The following is a 22,938-nucleotide window of genomic DNA, read 5'->3' as shown; positions in this document are numbered from 1 at the left end:
GAAGTTAGCAGGGGGCACTGTAATCACACTGTACATTCCATAGAATGGAAATTGTGGTGTTATGGGTTTTTTGATGCCTAAAAGCTGGACTTTGCATCTGAGATGATATTTATTTTTTCGGGAATCGAATTGGGTTTCTGACTGGCGTGGATTCCGGACGAACTACGCTAGCCAAACATGTCTCTGAGAGCCAAAGTGTGGAGTTTGTTGGACGTGATCCTACGAGTTCCGCCCGTCTTCTTGATGGATGCGGTGCTCAATGCGGGTTTTGGTATCGCTAAAAACAGCTGGAATGCGGACAAGTCGATAGAATCTTCAGAACAACAGGATATAAACTCAGAAGACGAGGTTTTGCCACCTGTTATCGAAATCGATAATGCCTCTCTATCATGGCTTCTCCTCTATAGTCAAGGTGACGTTCTCTATCTTTGCATAATAACCTTGTCAGTTCGTTTAACTCCATACAAATGATTTACTTCGTTAGTTAAATTTACCACAGTAATTTATTATGTAAATATGTCTTTTATATTATAAACTCTTGATTATGATTATAAATACCAGTTGGTTTTAATAATACGATTCAGTATCTTAATTGAAATACAAAGATCGAAAGAAGTGTTCGATTAGCGAATTTTAATATTTCAGTTATAGTTTGATTCGTGATAACAGTTGTAAGAGTTAAATGAACTGTTTATTTGAATGCTTGTATAGAACACATTTTTTTTTTATAAAGTATTAATATGAAATGCTTTTACTGAAGGAATTATTTGATGATTGTGATTTCAAAATATAATTTCATTTACTTTTAATTATATGAAAATGTCTGTTAGGGTGCGACTATGCATATGCCAGTGAGTGAATTTTCCGAGCAAGCGAAAATATGAGGTGAGATGCAATAAATATCAAACCTGTCGGATATGTGCGAGAACCAGAAATTCGCCCTTGCTGGCAATATTTCTTGCTTCTCAATTGTGCATGGTTTCCTTTGCAAGAACTATATCGCTCGCTGTTAAATTCACGTCTGCATAGTCGCACCCTTACTTTCTGACTGATAATGCTGACAAAGTATATAAGTTATACAGTACATGACAATATTTACTCATTTGAAAAATAATCAAATTCTGAACTTATTAGTTTTAAATTAAACCGAATATATATTTGTGTTGGTGGTAGTTTAGTATATTGCCCATTCTGTTGCAACATACAATATAACATGAAATATTCTGTTAACTCGGATAACATATATTCATACTGTCATATTTCTTATTTCTTCCTGTTTCCATATAACAGACTGAATTTTTTGAGTAATTGTGCTATTTATGTAAATTTAAATTTTTGAAAAAACAATTTATATTTGTGTGGTCTAACCAAAACTCTTTACTGAGGTTTTAATAACTTTCATCAAATTTATCTGAAGATATAAAATTATAATTTGTTAAGAACATATTACTGATACACCAGTCCTAAATATCATGTTCTTTATGTAAAAATCAGGATGTAGTAAGTAATAGATCAAACATATTCAAAAACTAATGGTTTCAATGTAACAGTAATATGTAGTAACTAATAGAAAAATTAATTTTTTTATTTTGTAATATTTCTTTTAATAAAAATTTACTTTATGCACTTAACACCATATTACTAAAGAACTAAACCAAACAATTGTTTAGTTCAGGTATCCAACATTTTTATTAAAAGAAATGTTTTTAGTTAAACATCTGGCCTTTAAAGTAACTCAGTTAATAGATTAGAATACACATAAACCACATTTGAAATGAAGAATAGAGCATGCATAACAGAAATTCTTATATTAGATAAAACTTAAAATATCTGGAAAATTATAATAGAAAACATTTTTCTTAGTTCATCTATTATAATTTTACTAGCAAATGAGCCTGGCATTGCTCGGGCAAAAAATAACAACAGTAAAGGTTAAGATTATTAGATTATTTCGTATTTCTAACCCTTCTACTGTATTTATGAAGATTATCGTATATAAGAGTTTATCACATTGAGTGCCCAATCTAACACATTTTAAAAATTCTCTAAATTGTGTACAGTAGAGGAATAAAAAATTTTTAAAATGTGTTACATTGGTCATTCGGTCTGATAAACCCTTATGTAAGATAGTCTTTATAGTTATACAGTTGATCTTGCCCATTTTTACTGTGTGCAAGAATTAGGTCCTCCCTCTTCCGAGGCTAATTAGAGAATTTTTAAATATGTCTAAAAGTATGTTTGATTTCTTGCGAAAACGCAAAAAAGCCTCATCTAAAATAGTACAGTAGAAGCCAAGTCCTTCAGGGTAATTCTTAATTCTCTCCCTCTCCCTGCAGGAGGGAGGGAATTTCCAAAAATTCCTTCTTAGTGTTCACTCTCATGGCATGTACCAAATTTCAAATTCCAACTCCTAACTGTTTGGGCTCTGCGCTTATTATTATCATTATCATCAACCCATCTCGATTATATTATAAGATTGGTTATTTTTAAAAATTAGATAAGACCAGATATTACCTTGGTAAAGTGTTTGCAGTGGGTATATTGAGAAACTTAGTGCTGATCAAACCACTCAGCTACTCACTTCTTGAACAGACTGCTCAGATTTAATTGCTCAGTCAGCATTCTGCCATTTACTGAGCAAAGAATTCTTAATGCTCACTCTTGTGAGCACTGTCTGTAAGCCATTCAGATTGTTTGATCATTAGAGAATCAAGAGTATACAAGAATAGTTCATATGATGTAATACTCTTTTTTTCTATTATACTATTAATTATATTTATATCAGTGATATTTATCTCAAATGTTTTCCTTTTCATTCTAAAATGTGACTTAACATCCATACATTATACAAATTAATTGTATCTGTATAATTATAGATTTTTTTTCTTTCTTTGAACTTTTTTCTTTAAATGTTGTAATTTTTCACACTATTGATTTATTTACTTCATTATAGCTAGTAACGTTAGATGGGGTAAGTGTGCCTCAATTCTGGAATTTTGAAAGTTTCCAACTGTAAGGCAGAGTAAATTGTATAAAAAATCTAGCATCTATTCTGCACATGCAAAGCCTCAATATAGACAAGAATAATCTAGACCAGTGGTTCTCAATCCGTGGTCCACGGATCATGGGTGCTCCATGAAGCCACTTCAAGTGTTCCACGAAAAAACAAATATATAATTAAAAATTATTGCAAAAGAAAGATCAATACAATGTAAAATAATTTTTATATGGGAATGTAATTAGAAAACACCAATTTCATCATCTACTAGACCGAGTGCGCTTGATTTCAAAAAGGTTTGCCACCCCTGCTTTAAAGCTGATGTATTGTAAGTGTTCCGTGGAAAAAAATGTGAAAGATTAGTGTTCCACAACTTCAAAAAGATTGAGAACCACTGATCTAGACTATATTAGATTATCTTTCAAAGTTTTATGTTTCTATGTAACTGTGCCAGTGAATGCTTATTGGCAGGGTTGCTTTTTTTCTCTTCGTTCTACCAGACACTTTTAAAAAGTTATATCAAATGATAAAATAATTCTTGGTAGATCAATGTGTAATGAAACAGTTTAAAGTGATATATTTCAAGAGCAAATAATTATATTTTAAAGAAACATTGAAAGTAGATGAGAAATAGTACTGATAAGATTTCTAAACAATTTTAGGATATTTGCACATATCATTAGGTTTTATGTTAAAAGCAATAAACTAAATTTCCAGTATTTGGATGACTAGACACTGATTAAATAGTAACATCACCACACCTAGTTTTAGCCAGTTGCACATCATTATTTAGATCACATGTTCAGAATAATTAAATTGTTTTATTAATTTACTATTTTCAAAATGGAAGTAACTGAGTATGAAGTTAAATGTAGTTTTGGCAGTGGATTGGTCCATAGCAGTGACATCACAGATCTATTTGCTGAAGTAAACTGTGTTCGTTGTCTGAACATAAAAATCTTTCGCAAAAGTGTTCATTATCTGATTTGTTTGTTAACTGAACTGTTTGTTAACCGATCACCCACTGTATTCTGTTCAAATGAAATCAGATCCAGGTGAGGTGCCAGATTTAAAACAATTAATTGCTCTTTTCATCTCTTCCAATGTAAAATCTGAGAAAAATTCTTCCCTTATTGAAAGCATTTTATATATGTCCATTGACAATTGACCTTCATTAATACATGCAAAATGACTTAGTATGTAATCGGCTTGCTGTTTTGTAGATTTAGATTGAAATAAAAAATGACCTTTAGAAAATTTAGCCATCTTTCCAAAGGAATTCTTGAACTATGACTTGATAATCTTTTACGTCTAAAGCAGTTAACTGTTTGCCAAAATGTTTTAGTTGTTACATGTCACCAGTCTTCAAGTTCCAAAATTAGGATTGTTTTTCAATTACTGGTGAAGTATGCCATGTTTCCACTAAACAGAATATAGTGGAACCTCACTTAATGAGCACCTTACATAATGAGCAAATCAAATTTTTTAAAACTGACTTGCTTAACGAGCAAACTTTCGCGTGACGAGGAGAGAGAAGTCCCGGATTGTGCGCATGCTCCAATCTATTATCTGTGATGTTTTTGTTTTCTGCAAATCAAATTATCATTTCAGGTTGGTTCATTCCACGCTAGAAGAAAAGATTATGATGATTCACGCTCCTTAACAATGTATATCGTATAATTTTCTTTGGATAAACATTATATGTAAAATATTGTATTTACTCGTGTATGAGATGATTTTGCATATAGGACGAGATGTGACTTTAAAGATCAAAATAAAGAAAATTAGATTTGTTAATTCAATTCTAATTTTATTTCGTGTAATCACAAATAAATTATCATCAAATGCACATATTAAGGCAAACAGCCATTTTTTCTTGACGCTATCACTCGGACTTGCCCTCCGAAGCTTCGTTAGAATTTTCCTCTTTTTCACTCTTACTCCACAAAGCATCGTCCTCTGATCTGTCGAGTGAATTTAAAATGCAGTATTTCCTGAATGACTGCTATCAGCTTTTGAAAATTGCTTTTCCACACACCTGATACCCATGTAGCAAAACCAAAAGATTATAATGCATGTGACAGGAAAAAGTTCATTTTTAATGATTCAGAATGTACAAATATTCACTAAAAATACCAATTTAACAAATATGAAATAACTACATTTATAATCATTGTTAAATAAGTGACTAGCTATTTTTGGATCATCTCTTTAAAAGTGACATTCACCTTGACCTCGATAGCATGCTGCTATAATGGCAGCATGAACTATATATGGTTCACAAAAATTATTGCAAAAACGCAAAGGATCCTTTGCTTGCAAGTATAGGATGACGTAGGTTTTTGAAGCAGTGAAAAATGAATAAAGACTTTGTCTTATATGCAAGTAAATACGGTATTTGAGTATTTTTTTCGGCATGGAACGCATTATCATATTTTACATTAATTTCTATGGGAAAAGTTGTTTTGCTTAACGAGTGTTTTACATTATGAGTAAGGTTCTGGAACAAATTATCTCGTTAAGCAAGGTTTCACTGTATGTCCATCTTATATATTAAATTCCAGAAATTAGGAAAGCAATATTTATTATTCAAACTATAAGAAAATAACATGTTATAGAAAAGAAGTTTCATATTATTACCATTATCCAAGTATGAAACATTATATTGGTTATAATTCTCCTTAATTTCATCATCATGTTTATCATTACAAGCTATATTCCTAGAAAAGGTTGTTATCTGTTTGAAAAATTTTACCTTTATAATTTCACCTTTATAATTACATTTCTATGTTTGATTTGTCATTTCTAATGTTACCTTTATCAATTTCAAGGACAATGTCTAGATTCAAGATCTACCATAGCAGTGTATTTTCAATCCAAGCCTGCATTCTATCTAATCACTCTAAAAGTATTTGTAACTTATTATTTGAAGAAGCTTGTGGTTTCAACAAATTCTTAATTCTTTCCTGAATGTTAATCTCTTTTTTGGCACTTATATAAGACAAGATCAATTCCTTCGCTGACTCACCTGTAACATTTTCGTTGCTTCCAATTCGTTTTTTTACATTTCATGGTGATCCATCCTGTGATAGTGATGAAAAAGTTTTCCTTTTCTGAAATGGGAATTCTGTCAATTTTCAGTAAAATAACAATAATGAGTCAAATCACAAGAGAGCAAAAAATTTACACCAACAGCCACAACATTAAGATATCTTCTGAAAATGTTGTGTAAATTGTAAATAACGCAGTCACTGTTTGCAAAATTAGTATCTAAATGAGACATTTAGGATAATCACGATACATCGTCGATGAATATCATAGTTGGTAACATAAAGCATTTAGTCATGAGTGACTGTGAAACTATGACCAGAATTAATCACATTGATAAATGTGATTAAACTGCTATCTGTTATTAAATTAAAGAGAAGCATTAACATTAGCTGCTTTATTACAAAATTTACAATAGAAATTAATAATAAGAACATAAGAAAAATGTGAAGGAAAAACAATTTAGCTGATATATTGAAATGTAAGCTTTAAATTTATTCAGTTCTGATAATTAATGATAATCATGATCATAATTGATACTTGAACCATTTATATATAGACATATATATATATATATATATCAATATAATGAATCTGTATATATAAATTGATCTGTTACGATTGTGATCATCATTATCAGATCTGAATAAATTTAAAGCTATGTTAAGTACTGTACATTTCAACACATCAGCTAAATTCTTTTTCCTTCACATCATTTTTCTTGTATTCTTATTATTAATTTATTTTGTAAATTTTGTAATAAAACAGCTAATATTAATATGCATAATTATATATATATATATATATATTGGGTTGGCAACTAAGTGATTGCGGATTTTAAATAAGAAGGAAAATTCAAAATTTTTGCTTAAAAATATAACTTTATTCAATTAGGTATTGTCCATTTTTGTCAATGACCTTTTGCCATCTTTCAGACAGTGTCATAATTCCATGTTCATAAAACTTCTGATTTTTGCCAGCAAAAAACTGAATTAAATGTGATTTTACATCATCAGCGTCATTAAAAATTTTACCATTTAAGGAGTTCTGCATGGAACGAAATAAATGGTAATCTGAAGGTGCAAGATCAGGGCTATATGGTGGATGTGACAACACATCCCAACCTAGTTCCAATAATTTTTGGCGAGTGACCAAAGATGTGTGGGGCTTTGCATTATCATGCTGGAAAACAACACCCTTACGATTTGCCAATTCTGGCCGCTTTTCTTGAACTGCATTGCTCAGTTTGGCAAGTTGTTGAACATACACGTTTGAATTAATCGTTTGGTTTCTTGGTAAAAGTTCAAAGTACAGAATTCCTTTATAATCCCACCAAACTGACAGCATAATCTTTTTTTGGTGAATCTCAGTTTTTGGTGTTGTCTGGGCTGGTTTATCTTGCATCATCCACAATCTTTTTCGATTAACGTTGTTATAAACTATCCACTTTTTGTCCCCAGTAATCAGTCGTTTCAGAAATGGATCAATTTTGTTGTGTTTCAGAAGCGAGTCGCAGATGCTAATACGTTGAGTCAAATGAATTTCCTTAAGCTGGTGAGGGACCCATAAATCCAGTTTCTTGACATAGCCAAGCTGTTTTAATTTTTTTTGAATGCATGTATGTGATACATTGAGCTTCTCTGCAATCTCACGCGTTGTGCTATGACGATCTGAATCAATAATGGCCTTGATATGGGTCTCATCAACTTCAACTGGACGGTCAGATCGTTGAGCATTTTTCAGTGAAAAATCACCAGAACGAAATTTGGCAAACCAATTTTGACACTGCCTTTCTTTCAAGGCTTCATTCCCATATACAGCACATAACTTCTTGTGTGCTTGTGATGCGTTCTTGTCTTTTCGGAAGTAATACAATAAAATATGTCTGAAATGCAAGTCTTGTTTTTCCATTTTTAAATTAGAATAAAAACAAAACTAAATAACTAATCGATACAATTTTTTTACTAAATTAAAGGTGGAAGTCCAAACAACAAGAAAACAATATAGGTTAGGCGCTTTGAACACGATGACAAAGCAAAAAAATGTGCTAAGGCCACCTATTGACAAAATCCGCAATCACTTAGTTGCCAACCCAATATATTAGGGTTTCTCATTTCCCAGTGTTTTGCTTGACCCAGGATTCCGGGAAATCCCGGGATATAATTAATTATTTTTAAGGTATAACGTAAATCTAAAATCAAATGATATAATTATCTTTTCATTTTTTAAAGTATGTTCTGCAACCTCCAAAATAATAATAATAATAATAATAATAATGCTGTGTAAAATATGTATTAAAAATTACATTTGAATTAAGTAGAAATTTTCACAAATAGAAAAAATTTATTAAAGTTTGTTGGAAACTGCTTACAAGAAAAAAATGTTTTTGAATTGGGTTGAAAATTTAAAGAAAAATTAAACTTAGATAAAACTTATAACTTACAAGGTAATTTTCATTTTTTAAATAGAACATAATACAAAATATTATCATAAATTTTTAGAATAAGATTTTAAAAATTTACAATACTAATCCTCAAAGATTTCTATTTCATTTTCCAGATTCATTGCAGTACTTCTTTTGCTGTCTAGTATTCTTGACTTGTCTACTTTGGCTGCTTTAATAGTGGTATCGAGCGTATAACCTGATAATTCGGCAGTTTGTTTGGCTTTAATAATCAGGTTTATAAAGAAAAACTTATACTTGCATACTTTGTACTCATTTGTATCCTTTCCCAATTTGCACAACCTGGTATAATGCAGTTATTGACACTACTGGGCATGATTAAAAATAAGACATCATAAGCACAATCATTCCAGATATTACAGGTTCTGCAAAGAATTTTCAGAGTCGTGTCATAAATAGGCTGCATATTGATTATTGACAATCTGCGACATATCGTAATAAGCAAAAATTTAAAAAACTAATATGCAGGCTTAAAATTAATAAATACAAATGTATTCTGACAGTTTATGATACTTTAATTATACTTTCTAATTAATTATATTTTCTATTTGTAAAATTTCTTGAACTTTAACACAAAATAAGAAAAAAGTGAATTTTTAAGAAATTTGTGGGATTTCCTGGGATGAGAATTTCACGGGTTAAAAAACAGCTGGGATCCCATGTCTCCCGGGATCCTGGGATTCCACTGGAGAAACCCTAATACATATATACTAAGACTGTTTCTTTTTCAACCTCCGATGGTTCATAAAACAAATGTAAATAACAAAATGAATTTATTACCAAAAGTTAGGTACAAACATGGTTACTTTTTGACATAATCACTGTGAAGATTGAGGCATTTGTCTATCTGTGGACAAGCTTTGAAATTCCCTCTTTTTATATTGTTGCTGCCAATGACTTGAGAGGGGCCCTAACATTGTTTTGAAGATTATCATTGGTCTCAAACCTTCATCCTCCTAGCCACTTTTCCCATTCAGGAAAGAAGTGGAAGTTGCTCGGCGCTAAATTGGAGCTATATGCTGGGTGTTTAAAGGTGGTGAACTTTGGAACTTTGAACTTTTTAATGTGTGAAGACTTTCACCTCTTTCCTGAACTGAAAACATGGCTAACAGGGCAGAGGTGTGAGACTAATGACAATCTTCAAAACAATGTAGGACCCATCTGAAGTCACTGGCAATAACATTCTATGAAGAGGGGATGGAAAAGCTCATTCACAGATGACAAATGCCTCAATCTTCACAGTAATTATGTCAAAAAATAACCATGTTTGTACCTAACTTTTGGTAATAAATTCATTTTGTTATTTACACTTGTCTTTTTTTTTATGGACCATTGGAGGTTGAAAAAAAAACTGCCCTCATATATATACTGTATTTATTATGGAAAGGAGGCTCAGATGATATGTGCACACAAGTTTGTTTTTTTTTTGTTCTCTATCATACAGCCATGGATAGAGAACTAGATTATAAACAAGCAGTTTTTTCTTGACTATTAGATGGGTGTTAATTGCTAACACTTGTATTTAGATACAACATCTCCCTCCCTTTTTAGATCCATTCACTTTTATGTCTGAAGCATGTCAAAATTGATAATCCTAAATAAAAGGAATTATTCCTAAATAATCCAAAATAAAATTGATAATCCTAATTGATAATCCTGTGGATAGTGAACTGTTATGGGTAAACCATTATTTATTTTATGCCCAAAAATTTTTTCTTTTCTTTCTGGTTTCTTAATGTGTTTATCAACTGCTGCAGTTTTTAGGTCTTGTTGAAGAGAATAATTAAATCACTTTATTATCCTGTTTGCTTGAGGCCTGTAGAGCAGTGTTAAGCAGTCTATGGGTTTTTAGATACTCTTGAAACTCTTTTGATAAGAACTGAGTTTTGTTATCAGAAGTTAATTTTTCAGTATAACCAAACTTCATAAAAATAGATTCAAGCTATTTGATAATATTATTCATATTTACTTTCCTCACTCCTTTATCTTCAGGCTACTACAATAAACCACTAAAGCTACAATACAGTCATCCGATGAGAATGGTCTACGTATATTGATAGCTAGTTCTTTCCACGATGCCAATTTACCATTGGCATTGTGGAAAGAACAATTATTTTGTGTGACAAATTGATAGACTTCATTGCTTGACAGGACAAGCATTATTTTATCTCCTTTTCTACTTTATCTATTCCTAGCCACCAAATCTTTTGTTCTCAGTCATTGTTTCACTCTTACCACACCCTGATGGCCAGAATGCACTATCTTAATGATGACTTTCTGAAGTTGTAAAGGGATAAGAATTTTTTTGCTACAATCTGTTATTCCTCTGATTAGTAGATTATATTTTAGTCAAATGTGCTTATATTTCTTCTGTCAAGAAAATACCTGCAAATCAAGCAAATTCTCTTTACTTTCTCCTGGGATGATTTCTCACTGTTTTTATATTTCTATATTGTCTTTTGTTGCTTTGACTTGACAAAGGTCAAAGTGTGAGGAACTGCATAACATATATCTTTCTATTAACATTTTCTTTAGACTGATTCTGTATTAATCAAGTTAGACTGTTTGCAATATTGTCTTTGTCTTTAATGTATAAAAGTTTAAATTTAAAGGTTTCTATGCACAACACCTAGTGTTTGATTCTAGCACCTGTCCAATCAAGTACTTGTAGAAATCTAAATATTAGAAGAAATAGTTTGATGTATTGTACCTTATGGATCTGTCACTGTCACTGTCAGATTTTTATCTTTTTCCTAAACTAATATCATTTCTTGGAGGAAAAAATTTATTTCTAATGATAATCAACTGTAGACAACTATTTTGAATGTCAAGAAGAAACACATACCAGGAGGACTATAAGAAATTATAACGCCATTAAGTAAAAGTAAACAAGTTGTCTATTGGCATTACCAGAACAAGATTTAATTACTGAGAACAAAATACAACACTTTCAACAGTACATAGCTGTTATCCTCAGGTACTGTGGCAGTTAGAACGCAATAATTCAAAAAATAGAACATATTTTCAGTTTGCTCTATGTGCACAAGCATGGAACATAAAACGTTTTAAAAACAAAATTATATGTCATTACAAAAGAAACACAATATTCAATGACAACTGTTTACAAAATTAACCAACTTAATATGTACAGAATTAATTGAGAAATACAAAACTTTTTAAACAAAAACAAAAAATTGTAGGTTTTGTTCAAAAAGTTTTGTATTTCTCAATTGGTGAGAGACAGAGCTCAATGCGTTGATGACAGTGCTGACTGCATTGTGAGTCTGGCCAAAATTGTAATGGGCCTGGAAAAAGGTTCTCTTAATGCTCACAGGATAGAAAGAGTTTTTAAAAAAGTCATCTCAGCATCAGCTACTAGTTCAGTACTGTACATTAAAGAATTTTTTTTTAATTCTGTGAGGACTAAGAGGACTTTCTCAAGCTCATCATAGGTTCAGACAAGCCGACAATGAAGCAGCCAGACAATGAGAATTAGGGTCCAATGTATCTGGAATCAGACCATACCCAAAAAAAATTCCCAAAGTTTTTCATCCTCCTACATTCAATCGTGGGTCCCCAGAGTGATAGATAAGGCCTTAGCCATAGCCTGCAGTACATTTAAAGGTAGGGCTGACCAGAGTGTGGTGCAAATGGTTTGGCTACACAATGATCCTACAATCCTTCATGATCCAACTCTTGTGAAATTAAAAACTTGATCATTTCATTATTTGCTAATTTTTTATCTAATTTTTGTTAATCTATTTAGTCTATGGTATGTTTACCATTAAAATAGTATTTTGTTGTTTTTTTTATAATTATTGAAAAGCCTCGCGTGACAACTTTGCACTAGATCCCACGTTTTCTTGGGCCAGCCCTGTTCAAAGGTAAAACTACTAAAGATGCTTTATACAGTCACACAAAGCAAGGTTTTATGAATTATAAGAAAGTAGTGTATTCACTTACTTGTTCACCTTGGATAATGTAGAACCTCAATTAATTTGGATTCTATATGCAGGGGTGAATCCTCACCAAGATTTTTGGCCATGCTGAAAGTTATGATAATAATAGGCCTATCTCTAGCACTAAACAATAAGCAGAAATGTTATTTGGTGTGAATAAAAACGACTATTATAAAGTCCATTATATCTACACATGAAATATATTATAATGAAAAAGTATTAAAAATTTATGATAAGAATTCAATTTTCGTGGGCCCAGGGCTTAAACTCTATTAGTCCCTATGTAGATCCACCCCTGTACACAATACATGTATGCTGACTGGATACCACATGCTTTCAATACAATCTGGCCATGTTAAATGCTTTAAATGATGTCATGCGTGCACACTTGTTTGTTGCGGAAAACCTCCACACAAGCTAGCAATCAAGTTCATGCAAGCATCACACTAACTTGAAATGGCTAGTTGCTAGCTGCCAATGTAAAAGGAAACACAAATAATAAAAAAGTTTACACGTTAGAACAAATTATTATTGGCATATTTGTTCTCATATAAAAAATAGATTGACAGTCAAAAGTTTCTCTTAAGCATGCTAAGCAAGCCCAGAGAATTTGCCCCTGACTATATGTATTATTTACTGTTGCACTATCTGCAAATTCATAGTGTATAATTTGTTGATATATCCAAAGAATTTATAATTGTTTTAAAACTTCTTTTTTTATTCAGCTTTTAAACTAGAACTGACATGTTTCAGCATTATCACTCTCTTTAGCTACATACAAAGTCTACTTTTGAAAAACAATGTACTTGCTAAAAAAGCAAATTAAATGCACAATTATTCATTGTGACATTGTCGCAATGCCAGGCTGCAATTTTTAATATTTTTAATTTATTTTATTTAAAATATATTGATTTCTACCTCAAATTAGTAGTGGCTAGCCCTTATACATTAGGGTTTCTCAAACGGGATCCCGGTTGTTTTTTAACCCAGGAAATCCCACAAATTTCTTAAAAATTCACTTTTTTCTTATTTTGTGTTAATGTTGGGGAAATTTTGCAAATAGAAAGTATAATTAACTCATAAACTGTCAGAATACATTTGTATTTATTAATTTTAAACCTACTTATTAGTTTTTTTTTAATTTTTACTCATTATGGCACTTCACAAATGGTCAATAATCAATACGTTGCTTATTTGTGGCAGGACTCTCAAAATTCTTTACCTGTAATATCTGTAATAATTGTGCTTATGTTGTCTTAATTTTTAACAATGCCCAGTAGCTTCAATAACTGCTTAATGCCAAGTTGTGCAAATTGGGCCAGGATACGAACAAAGTCTGCAAGTATGAAGTTTTTCTTCATAACCTGATTATTAAAGACAAACGAACTGCCTAATTATTGGGCTATGATGTTTCAATTAAAGCAGTCGAGGTAGACAAATCAAGAATACTAGAGAACAAAAGAAGTACTACAATCTCGAAAACGAACTAGAAATCTTTCAGGATACAGGTGAAAAACACATAATATTTGTCTTCTCTTAAATGCATTAAACACGATTCCAATCACATCAATTGAATTGGAAAAGGCATTCTTGGTAGCAAGACTTTTCATTACTAAAATAAGAATTAGATTGAGTGATCGGAGTATTGACCATCTTTGCTTTTCAAAATTTTATAAAAATTTACAATATTTTGTATTATATTTTATTTAAAAAACGAAAATTGTTTTCTAAGTTAGAAGTTTGATCTGAGTTCATTTTTTTAAAACTCAATTCAAAGCATTTTGTTGTTGTTGTTGTTGTATGCAGTTTCCAGCAAACTGTAATAAATTTTTTCTATTTGTGAAAATTTCTAGTAGTTCAAAGGAAATTTTTAATATATATCTTAACAGTGTTATTAATATGATTCTGGAGGTTGCGGAGCATCTTAAATTACTTTAAAAGACGAAAAATAATTATATCATTTGATTTCATGATAATTTGTATATGTTAAAAATAATTAATTTTGTCCTCGGATTTCCCGGAATCCCGGGAAACAGTTCACTTTTATCCTGGAATCCCGGGACAAGCAAAAGACCGGGAAATGAGAAACCCTATTATACATCATACTTTTATTAACAATATAGTCATGCCAATCATCTATTAGCTGCTTTTAGAGAAAAATTTTTGAATTGAAATAACATAACTTCTGGTTTTCATAGGAAGTTCTTATATAGTTATTGGGGTGTCCAACCCTGCTATGGTTTCCATATCTGGTCTTGGATTTCAGATCTATTTAACTTTGTTCTACAGATTACGGAAAGACTGATGGATGGACAACAGTGAGAATTTATAGGTCTACAATTTTTTCAAATTGCAGCCCAATGAATATTATTATTACAGTAAAAACTGCTTAGGTGACCACCTGCATTCGACGGGCACCTGTCAAAACGGGCAAAAATTTCTGGCACGGAATAGTTTATGCATAGTCTTCGTATAAGTTATCTGTATTAAACGACCACCTGTGTAACGCAACCGCAGGCATTGATTTTTGGTCCTAAACAACATACAACAACTGTAATAAGCAACCACTTCCGCGAATATATCTGGTCTAAACTCTTGTTTGAACCCACCTCGGACACTTCTCCCTTCCTTTAAATTAGGTGCAGGTGTTAATGAATTAGTCTAGCAACAAAGGAAATTCATTTGTTTGTTGAAAATAATCCGAAAAACAAAAGAAATGCAAAGTGCTCTCATGTAAAAGTTATCAGAGAAAGTGAAAATGGTTTATCCTAATGGCAATTAGCAGCAAAGTTTAACTGTGGGAAAATGCAATTTATTTTACTGTAGACTTACAGTATTTTCCTTAGGGATATAAAATATTGTACACGATACAATTAATTGGCTGATCTAATCGTTTGATAAAATTTATTTTTTTTGAAGCTCATATACAGTACATGTGTGATAAATAGTTTCTGTATCAACCTACCTTATTTCTGCGATATTTTTAGAAAAATAATATCAAAGTAATTTTCGCATGCAAAATATTCAAAAAACAATAAACTCAGGGTTAACGCAAAAATCAGTTTTATGGGCAACTTTCCTATTTCAATTCCACAATTGTAATTGATGTAATGAAATTGTATTATGAGAAGAAATAATAAAATTGTTTTTATTATTAATCGATGATTTTTTATTGTACATAAGAAAATATTTAAAAATACTGTATTTTTTTTAATATTTAAGTTAAAATAAGATTAAAGTAACGAAAACCAAAGTGGTGGAGAGATACCACACGCTTCTATATTGATGACATAATACACGTAACTGAGGAGTGAACGAAAAGAACCAAGTGAATTAAGTCAGAAAAAAAGAAAGTGTGCATTATAATCGAGAAAACTCGAATACTGTATTAATCTTTAAAATACTGGTATTAAATCTGTCTTATATTATAAAATCACAATGATTTCTGTTAATTGAGTTATCAGATAAGAATATCAATATAGCTGTATCATTAAAAAAATTCACTTATTTTTGCTCACCTCGAGTTTTGCTTAGTAGATGTGGCTTTTAGCCATATCTGTGTGCAAAATACGTGCGGAAATGCAGTATTACAGCGCACCACCCGTATTGGATGACCACCTGTCTAAAAGACCACTTTTTGAAGGAACCGTGGGTGGTCGCCATAGACAGGTTTTACTGTATTTTTGAAATAAAAATTAACCATTCAATTTTAGACTGTATTAAACTTAACTTTTTCTCATTTGTTTGGAAGCATAGCCCTGCAATTTTGAAAAAAAGGCTTGACAGTTTGTTTTTCTGAATATAATTACATTCAGAAAAGTCTTAAAGGTTATATACTGTCAAAAGTGCTCATACTCATTAATTAAACATATTTACCAGTAATGCCAATAGACAGTTTTTATGTTTTTGTTTATTTTTAGTAAGAAAATTCATCCCTAAACGCTAATTCCAGCAGTGAACAAACTTTAATGTTCGAATGTGTATAGCATCTGCACACGGGTACCACCAATCCTTAATAGACAGACTCGCTGACAACCAGCAATCCACGATAACTACCTCCAACACGAAGGCTATGGATACACAGCCCCCAATAGGGTGGTTATATTGTCGCAGAGACAAACGGAAACCAGTTGTTAGGAACACAAAGTGGTGTTTATTCACTCAGAGAATGTACAACTGCTGCAGCTTGCAGTGCTGGAACAATAATCCCCCTCAACCTGAGAGCTCGCAATTATATACTGTGAGGACATGGTTAGAATATGTAAATGATAAGAAATTACCATGTGTTCTCAGATCGAGAGAACGTACATACAAAAAAAACATCATCAAAGGGGTTCGAAACGGGAACCTCCTTTTGACAGGCAAAGACGCTAACCCCTGCACCACGAATGACACGGTGGAAAAGGTGAGCCGCGGCAATATCTTACGAACCGTCCCTTCAACAAATTTATAATAGAATTGCTAAGGATTTGAACTTGCGCTTAACATGTAAGAGAAAACGGAATATTTTCCAACTATTAACTAATGCTAAAGACAGCTCAGATGACAAAAAAGTGCCAGGTGTGTACCACATACCATTGCATGACGAACGTTTCAATCGTCGGGTAACATACATTGGATCCTTGAGGCTAGAATATGGGACCACAAATATGATGTGTCCAAGCGGAAGTATAATACTGCACTAGCCCAGTATGCTACCAAAAGCGGGATTTCTCCATGTTGGGATGAAGCTACTCTTTTACACAGGGCCTTTGACCGACACAACTTACGCTCGTTGGAAGCTCTTGAGATCTATACAGAAAGCACAAAGGGATGTTGCATTAACTCCGATTATATTCCGGTGCCACAATTGTGGAAATATTATTTACAGTGCCCACAAACAATAATTTTATGTGAAATTAAATATTCGTCTTTACTACAACTTTCACATTGTTTACAGCGCACTAATTTTTTTACAGCACTATAATTTTAATAATAATAATGAGTTTATTTATAACTTTATTTAAATTATAATTTTATGTTTAAACGTAATGATTGTTGTATTGTACAGAGCATCGTTAAATATTTTTAAAAATTTGAGCACGACAGTATTCGACGGTTAAAGAATTTCAAACGATAGAACTGTTTTTTGTTGTACAGTACATTCCTGAGGAGGGCCTCTAAAAGAAGCTGAAAACATTTGAAATTAAAGTTTGTTCACTGCTGGAATTAGTGTTTAGATGTGAATCTTGTTAGTATAGTTCCAGTTTACATGTGCTAATTTTTTGTCTGATTTTTAGTAAGACTGCATTGCTTGTTTTTATCTCATTAATTCACAAGAACTTTTAATTTGACAGAAAAGTATGCCACTGCACATCAGTACTATTCATAAATTTGAATTTAAAACTAAAAGATTGGTTTTAAATTTATCTTGAGTTCTTCAAATTTCATTTTTGAACATCAAAGCCTCTGGTATTCCATTTCTGAAAATTGTAACCTAAAGCTGGTCTTACTAGACCAAAAGCATTTGTTTTTCTGGATTTTCATCTCTACTGGGAAAATCTCAAGGTTATAGTGTTTTTAAGTTTATAACAATGTTGTCATTGTTAAATATTGTTGACTGTTATAAACAAGTTAATTGAAATGAACTTGCAATTTAGGAAATGCAAAGAAGGCAACTAGGTATATGTACAGTACTCAGCATTGTTTGGGGATTGGTTAGATTGGATTAGGAAAGGGTGATAAAAACAATGTTCTTAGTAACAAAAATGTACATTTATCAACCTGAGTGATTCCACCCCCAAAAACTCATAAAGCCCACTCCCTGTTAACTTTAGCCCAAGCAGTTTTTGTGTTTTGCAGTTTCATTATTGTAAATACTCAGATCAATAAATGTACATTTTAATTACTAAGACTATTGTTTTTATCAACTCTTTCAATCCAATCTTACCAACAGCAGCGGCCTTAATGATTGTGAGGCTCCGGGCAGCAGATCTTTGTGAGGCCCTTGTCCTTTGTGCAAAGTATGTGAATTGAAAATAGATATTTCTGATGATTGATGAGAAATGCAAAAGTTATAAATAAATAAATTTAGAGTTTTAAAATATTATATTAGAAGATTTATAAAAGTTAACAATCATAAAGACGACAAATTAGTAATGATGATAAACTAAGGTACATAAATGCCTTAAAAGATATTCCTCAGGGATTTAAAAATGATGTTTGCGGCTTATAACTAATAGCTAAGGATAAAATCAACTTTAAATATCAACTTTTTTCTACTTGAGTTGTTGTGCGAGGCCCCTGCAAGAGCAAAGCCCCAGGCAATTGCCCTGCTCACCAATTCCCTACCCCTCAAAAGTAAAAGCAATGCCAGCTACATGACAAGAGGACATATCGATACTGATTCTTTGTTAATATTAGTCTTTATCCAAGAATTTTAGAAGTAGAAAAAATGATAAATTTTAGAAAAATTTTAGAATTAAAAGTATTTGATTATATTCTTAATTAAGAATGTAGAACTTTCAAGAATCAAATGAGTTTATAAGAACAATTTATCATGAACAAGCAACAAATGTAATTCATAATAACAGTGAGAATAAGGTAACACAGTGCTGCCAGTTTGCCTTGAATGGCATAGTTAGAGGCTACCTAGTACAGAGTATTTGAAAACAGGTTGATTAACACGTTGATAATTACAGTACATAGATTGAAAAAAATAAAAACAGTTTTAAAATTTTTCAGGAAGCAAGATCACAGAATAACTTGGTGGGTTTTGTATTACTGTAATGTGATTAGGCCTTCCAGTGGTATGCAAAACATTTTGGTTTTTGGTACTAGTATTGGCTTGTTTGCTGTGGTGTAAGCTCATAAGGATTACATTTAAGAAGTACTCAAATAACTAGCACAAGTTTCTCAGGAATGGCAAGAACTTTTAAGATTTACAGTTTTCAATACTTGCATTTGATGGATTCACTTTGAATTAATTTGGATTTAGTTTAATATTTTTTTATATATATATGTAAAAGTGATTTTACTAATAAAATTAACAACTGCGTGACATTTAACTGATGCAGTTTGAACATAAAAAAGTATGAAAACCTGTTCAAAACAGAAAAAAATAAGATTCTACCAATTCTGTTTTATTATATCACTAGTATTTTTAGTAAAGATTTGAGTGAGATGATGTATCTTTCTGAAACTTTATGAGTACAAAGGCAAGTCAAAATTAAATTGAGATGAGCTTTTTCCACATTATAATTATTTTGGGCATGGTAACTGTTCTTTTTCGAAGAATTCCTTGTGGAATTCAATGCATTTCTGTCAATCCTTGATGAATATGGTAATGCATCATTTGAAATGTTTTTAAGAATCATTTTCCGTCAATAATATCAGTAGACAGGAAATAAGTTCTCTGTAAATTCATCTTCAGTGCTAGGAATAGGAAAATGTTTCAAGGCACTAAATCTAAGCTTACAGTAAATGGACTGCACAAGATGTTTTGCTTGACCAATAACTCGATCTTCATGTTAACAATGTACAGGTGACACTATCATTTTGTCGTAGTCAGACAGCAGATGATATTTGCTCTGCTTGTTCTTACAGTCAAATAAAACATCAAATTTTCATGCAGTTTTTTGGACAGACTTATCAATAACAATTCTTTTTGGTAATATATAGATCTGGAATTTGTTACTAAGTTAATGTACTTTAAACAGGAAAAAAACAACAAAAATTATCGTATATTATTATAATACTGTATATAATAACATATTTAATGATTAATGTTGTTCGTTATTTTTAAATTTTTTATTCATGTTTTGCTAAATATTTTTCTTTATCTTTTATTTACAGGATTTATTGCAGCATTAGTTGTATTTGTCTTAAACACCAAACAACTTTTATCAATTTATCTACTATTTGCATCATTTGGAGTTATTATCTGGTCTTATGTGTGTAATGAAGAATATATTAAATATGTATCAAGTCTGACGGAACGTCATACAAATATTGTTTATGAAATGATTGCCATTAATAAGAGAGCTCTCTTAAAATTCAGTGGAAATTATCTTTTGCAAATGTTTCTGGCCATGATATTTTGTTTTTCTAATAACACTCCACCATGCATGTCCCCGTTAAGAGCTATTGGATTATCTTTTATTGGGCCTACAGTAATAAGTCTACTTCCTCTACCATCTGCCATACTTACATGCACCCCTTTAGCTTCAGCTGCCATATCATTCTTCTTCATTGTAGCAAATTCATTGACACACTGTCAGATGATATATGAAACCATTCATAACAGTTATCAATGGTCTAGAGGCATAATACAACATTATGGCATGTATACTTTTTTAGAAAACCAATGGATTCGTCTTCATGTCCCTCAAGTACTTAGAGTATTCTGGTTAACCAGATTAGCTGAACAGTGTGTCTTCTTACTTGCTGATGCTGCTCATACAGAATATAAAACAAATGGCTTAATTTCTGTTACTCTAGATATGATATGGTATGTTGTGAAGGAACTTTTAGTTAGAGGTTGTGAAACAATAATAGCAGTAATGGGTATGACCAGTATCATATCTTCTATTTCTCATTATATTGGTTATGTTATGCAAACTTTTCTTCTACTGGAAGATCCTGAAGACAGGAGCATAGGAACAGTTTCTGCTATTTTATTCTTTATTTTAGCTTTGCAAACAGGCCTGACAGGTATGGAACCTGAAAAAAGGTTTCTAAGACTATATAGAAATTTGTGTCTCCTGTTTACAGCAGTTTTACATTTTATTCACAACATGGTCAATCCATTATTACTTTCTCTAAGTGCTTCAAGGAACACTTCACTTAACAAGCATGGCCGAGCACTAATTGTCTGCACATTTCTCATAGTTTTTCCATGCTGGTTTTTGACTTTGCTGTGGACTAAACATACTATTAGCACATGGCTTTTAGCTGTTTCTGCATTTAGTGTGGAAGTAGTTATCAAGGTTATCATATCATTATTAGTATATATATTATTTATGATTGACGCTTACAGAAATACTTTCTGGGAAAAATTAGATGACTATGTTTATTATATCAGAGCCACTGGAAATACTGTTGAATTTATTTTTGGTATTTTTCTGTTCTTCAATGGTGCTTGGATTTTACTCTTTGAATCAGGGGGGACAATAAGAGCTTGCATGATGTGCATTCATGCCTATTTCAACATTTGGCTTCAAGCCAAAGCTGGATGGAAAGTTTTTATGAAAAGAAGGTCTGCAGTCCATAAAATAAACTCTCTGCCAGAAGCTACCGAAGAACAATTGACAAATTTTGATGATGTCTGCGCCATATGTTACCAGGAACTGCACAATGCCCGTATTACGAGGTGTAATCATTACTTTCATGGAGTTTGCCTGAGGAAATGGTTATATGTTCAGGATATATGTCCTCTATGTCATAAAACTTTGTATAATGTAGAAACGGGCGATCTCAATACTGATAGCCAAGACGAAACTCGAGAGAATGCACCAGTAATGGAGCATGAGCATCAGGATTGAACAGTGAAAAAGAATATTATATTTTGAAATTCTTTAAAATAAATTATAATTATTTGTTGTTACGATACATGGATTATCGATTGTATACAAATTATTTTATTGTTTTTACCATATATATATGTATGTATTTATGTATATATGCACTATATTTATATATATACATACAAATTATATATGATAACTAGTCATGTAATAATGATACGAAGCTGCTGTTTATCATAAACTTTCGTGTGTAAACCAAATGGTATAAAGAAACTTATTCCAATTTGGCCCACCGTCGTACGTGTAATACGACGTTTGAATCAATCAAATCGTAAGTCTGTTCTGATAAAAAAAAAAAAAAAAAACACCGACCTGTAAATATATGAATGGATGGGATTTGTTAAAATAATTTCTAATATTTTTTAGACACAAAATGCGTACTTCAAATTTCAACAAAGCAGTCTTGCACAATTTTGTTGTTTCAGTGATTTCCTGTGGAAGTGACTTATGATTTTTCTGTTTGACAAATTGTGGACGCGTGAATAATTTTAATTTAGAAATTTTATTCTCAACAGAGTTTTAGTAAACATTGGAGTAATTTAATAAATTAAATTGTCATATTTTTCAAAATTTTTTTCCAATGCACTTTGATGAAACAAGAAAAAAAACTTCGTAAATGTAACTATCTGTTTTGATAACTACGGACTATTGAAAAAAACCTGATGTTTTTTTTCTTTATCGTTAATTTTATTAAAATTTGAAGAAAAGTTTAAAGAATTATCCAAAATGGTTGTAATGTTACTATTCCGCAAAATTTTTGTAAAGCACAATTGTCTTATATTTTTTTACATAATGGTATTCTACGAATAATTGATGCGTAAATATGCAATTTTTAACAGTGTCTGTTACATTTCGATAAATGAATATATTTTTAAAGAACGAAACTTGAGGTAAAGTAGCTATCTG

The 22,938-nt window shown here is 31.5% G+C and overlaps 1 protein-coding gene across 1 annotated transcript; it reads left to right on the top strand.

Moving 5' to 3' along the window:
- LOC136980707 (protein TRC8 homolog) lies at nucleotides 1–22,592 on the top strand. Its single transcript, XM_067276897.1, has 2 exons — nucleotides 1–412; nucleotides 20,303–22,592. Exons 1-2 carry the CDS (start codon nucleotides 178–180, stop codon nucleotides 21,988–21,990), a joined length of 1,923 nt encoding a protein of 640 aa, XP_067132998.1. The 5' UTR covers nucleotides 1–177; the 3' UTR covers nucleotides 21,991–22,592.
- Nucleotides 22,593–22,938: the final 346 nt, after the last annotated feature.

Source organism: Centruroides vittatus, unplaced genomic scaffold (assembly GCF_030686945.1).
Source record: "Centruroides vittatus isolate TY-2023 unplaced genomic scaffold, ASM3068694v2 contig_717, whole genome shotgun sequence".
NCBI lineage: Eukaryota > Metazoa > Arthropoda > Arachnida > Scorpiones > Buthidae > Centruroides > Centruroides vittatus.
This window is presented reverse-complemented; position numbering and strand designations above follow the sequence as displayed.

Excerpts from the sequence above, each read along its gene's own strand:
- LOC136980707 (XM_067276897.1), top strand. The coding sequence starts at position 178 with ATGTCTCTGAGAGCCAAAGTGTGGAGTTTGTTGGACGTGATCCTACGA. Across the intron at positions 413-20,302 it reads GCTTCTCCTCTATAGTCAAG|GATTTATTGCAGCATTAGTT; the intron begins GTGACGTTCTCT and ends TTTTATTTACAG.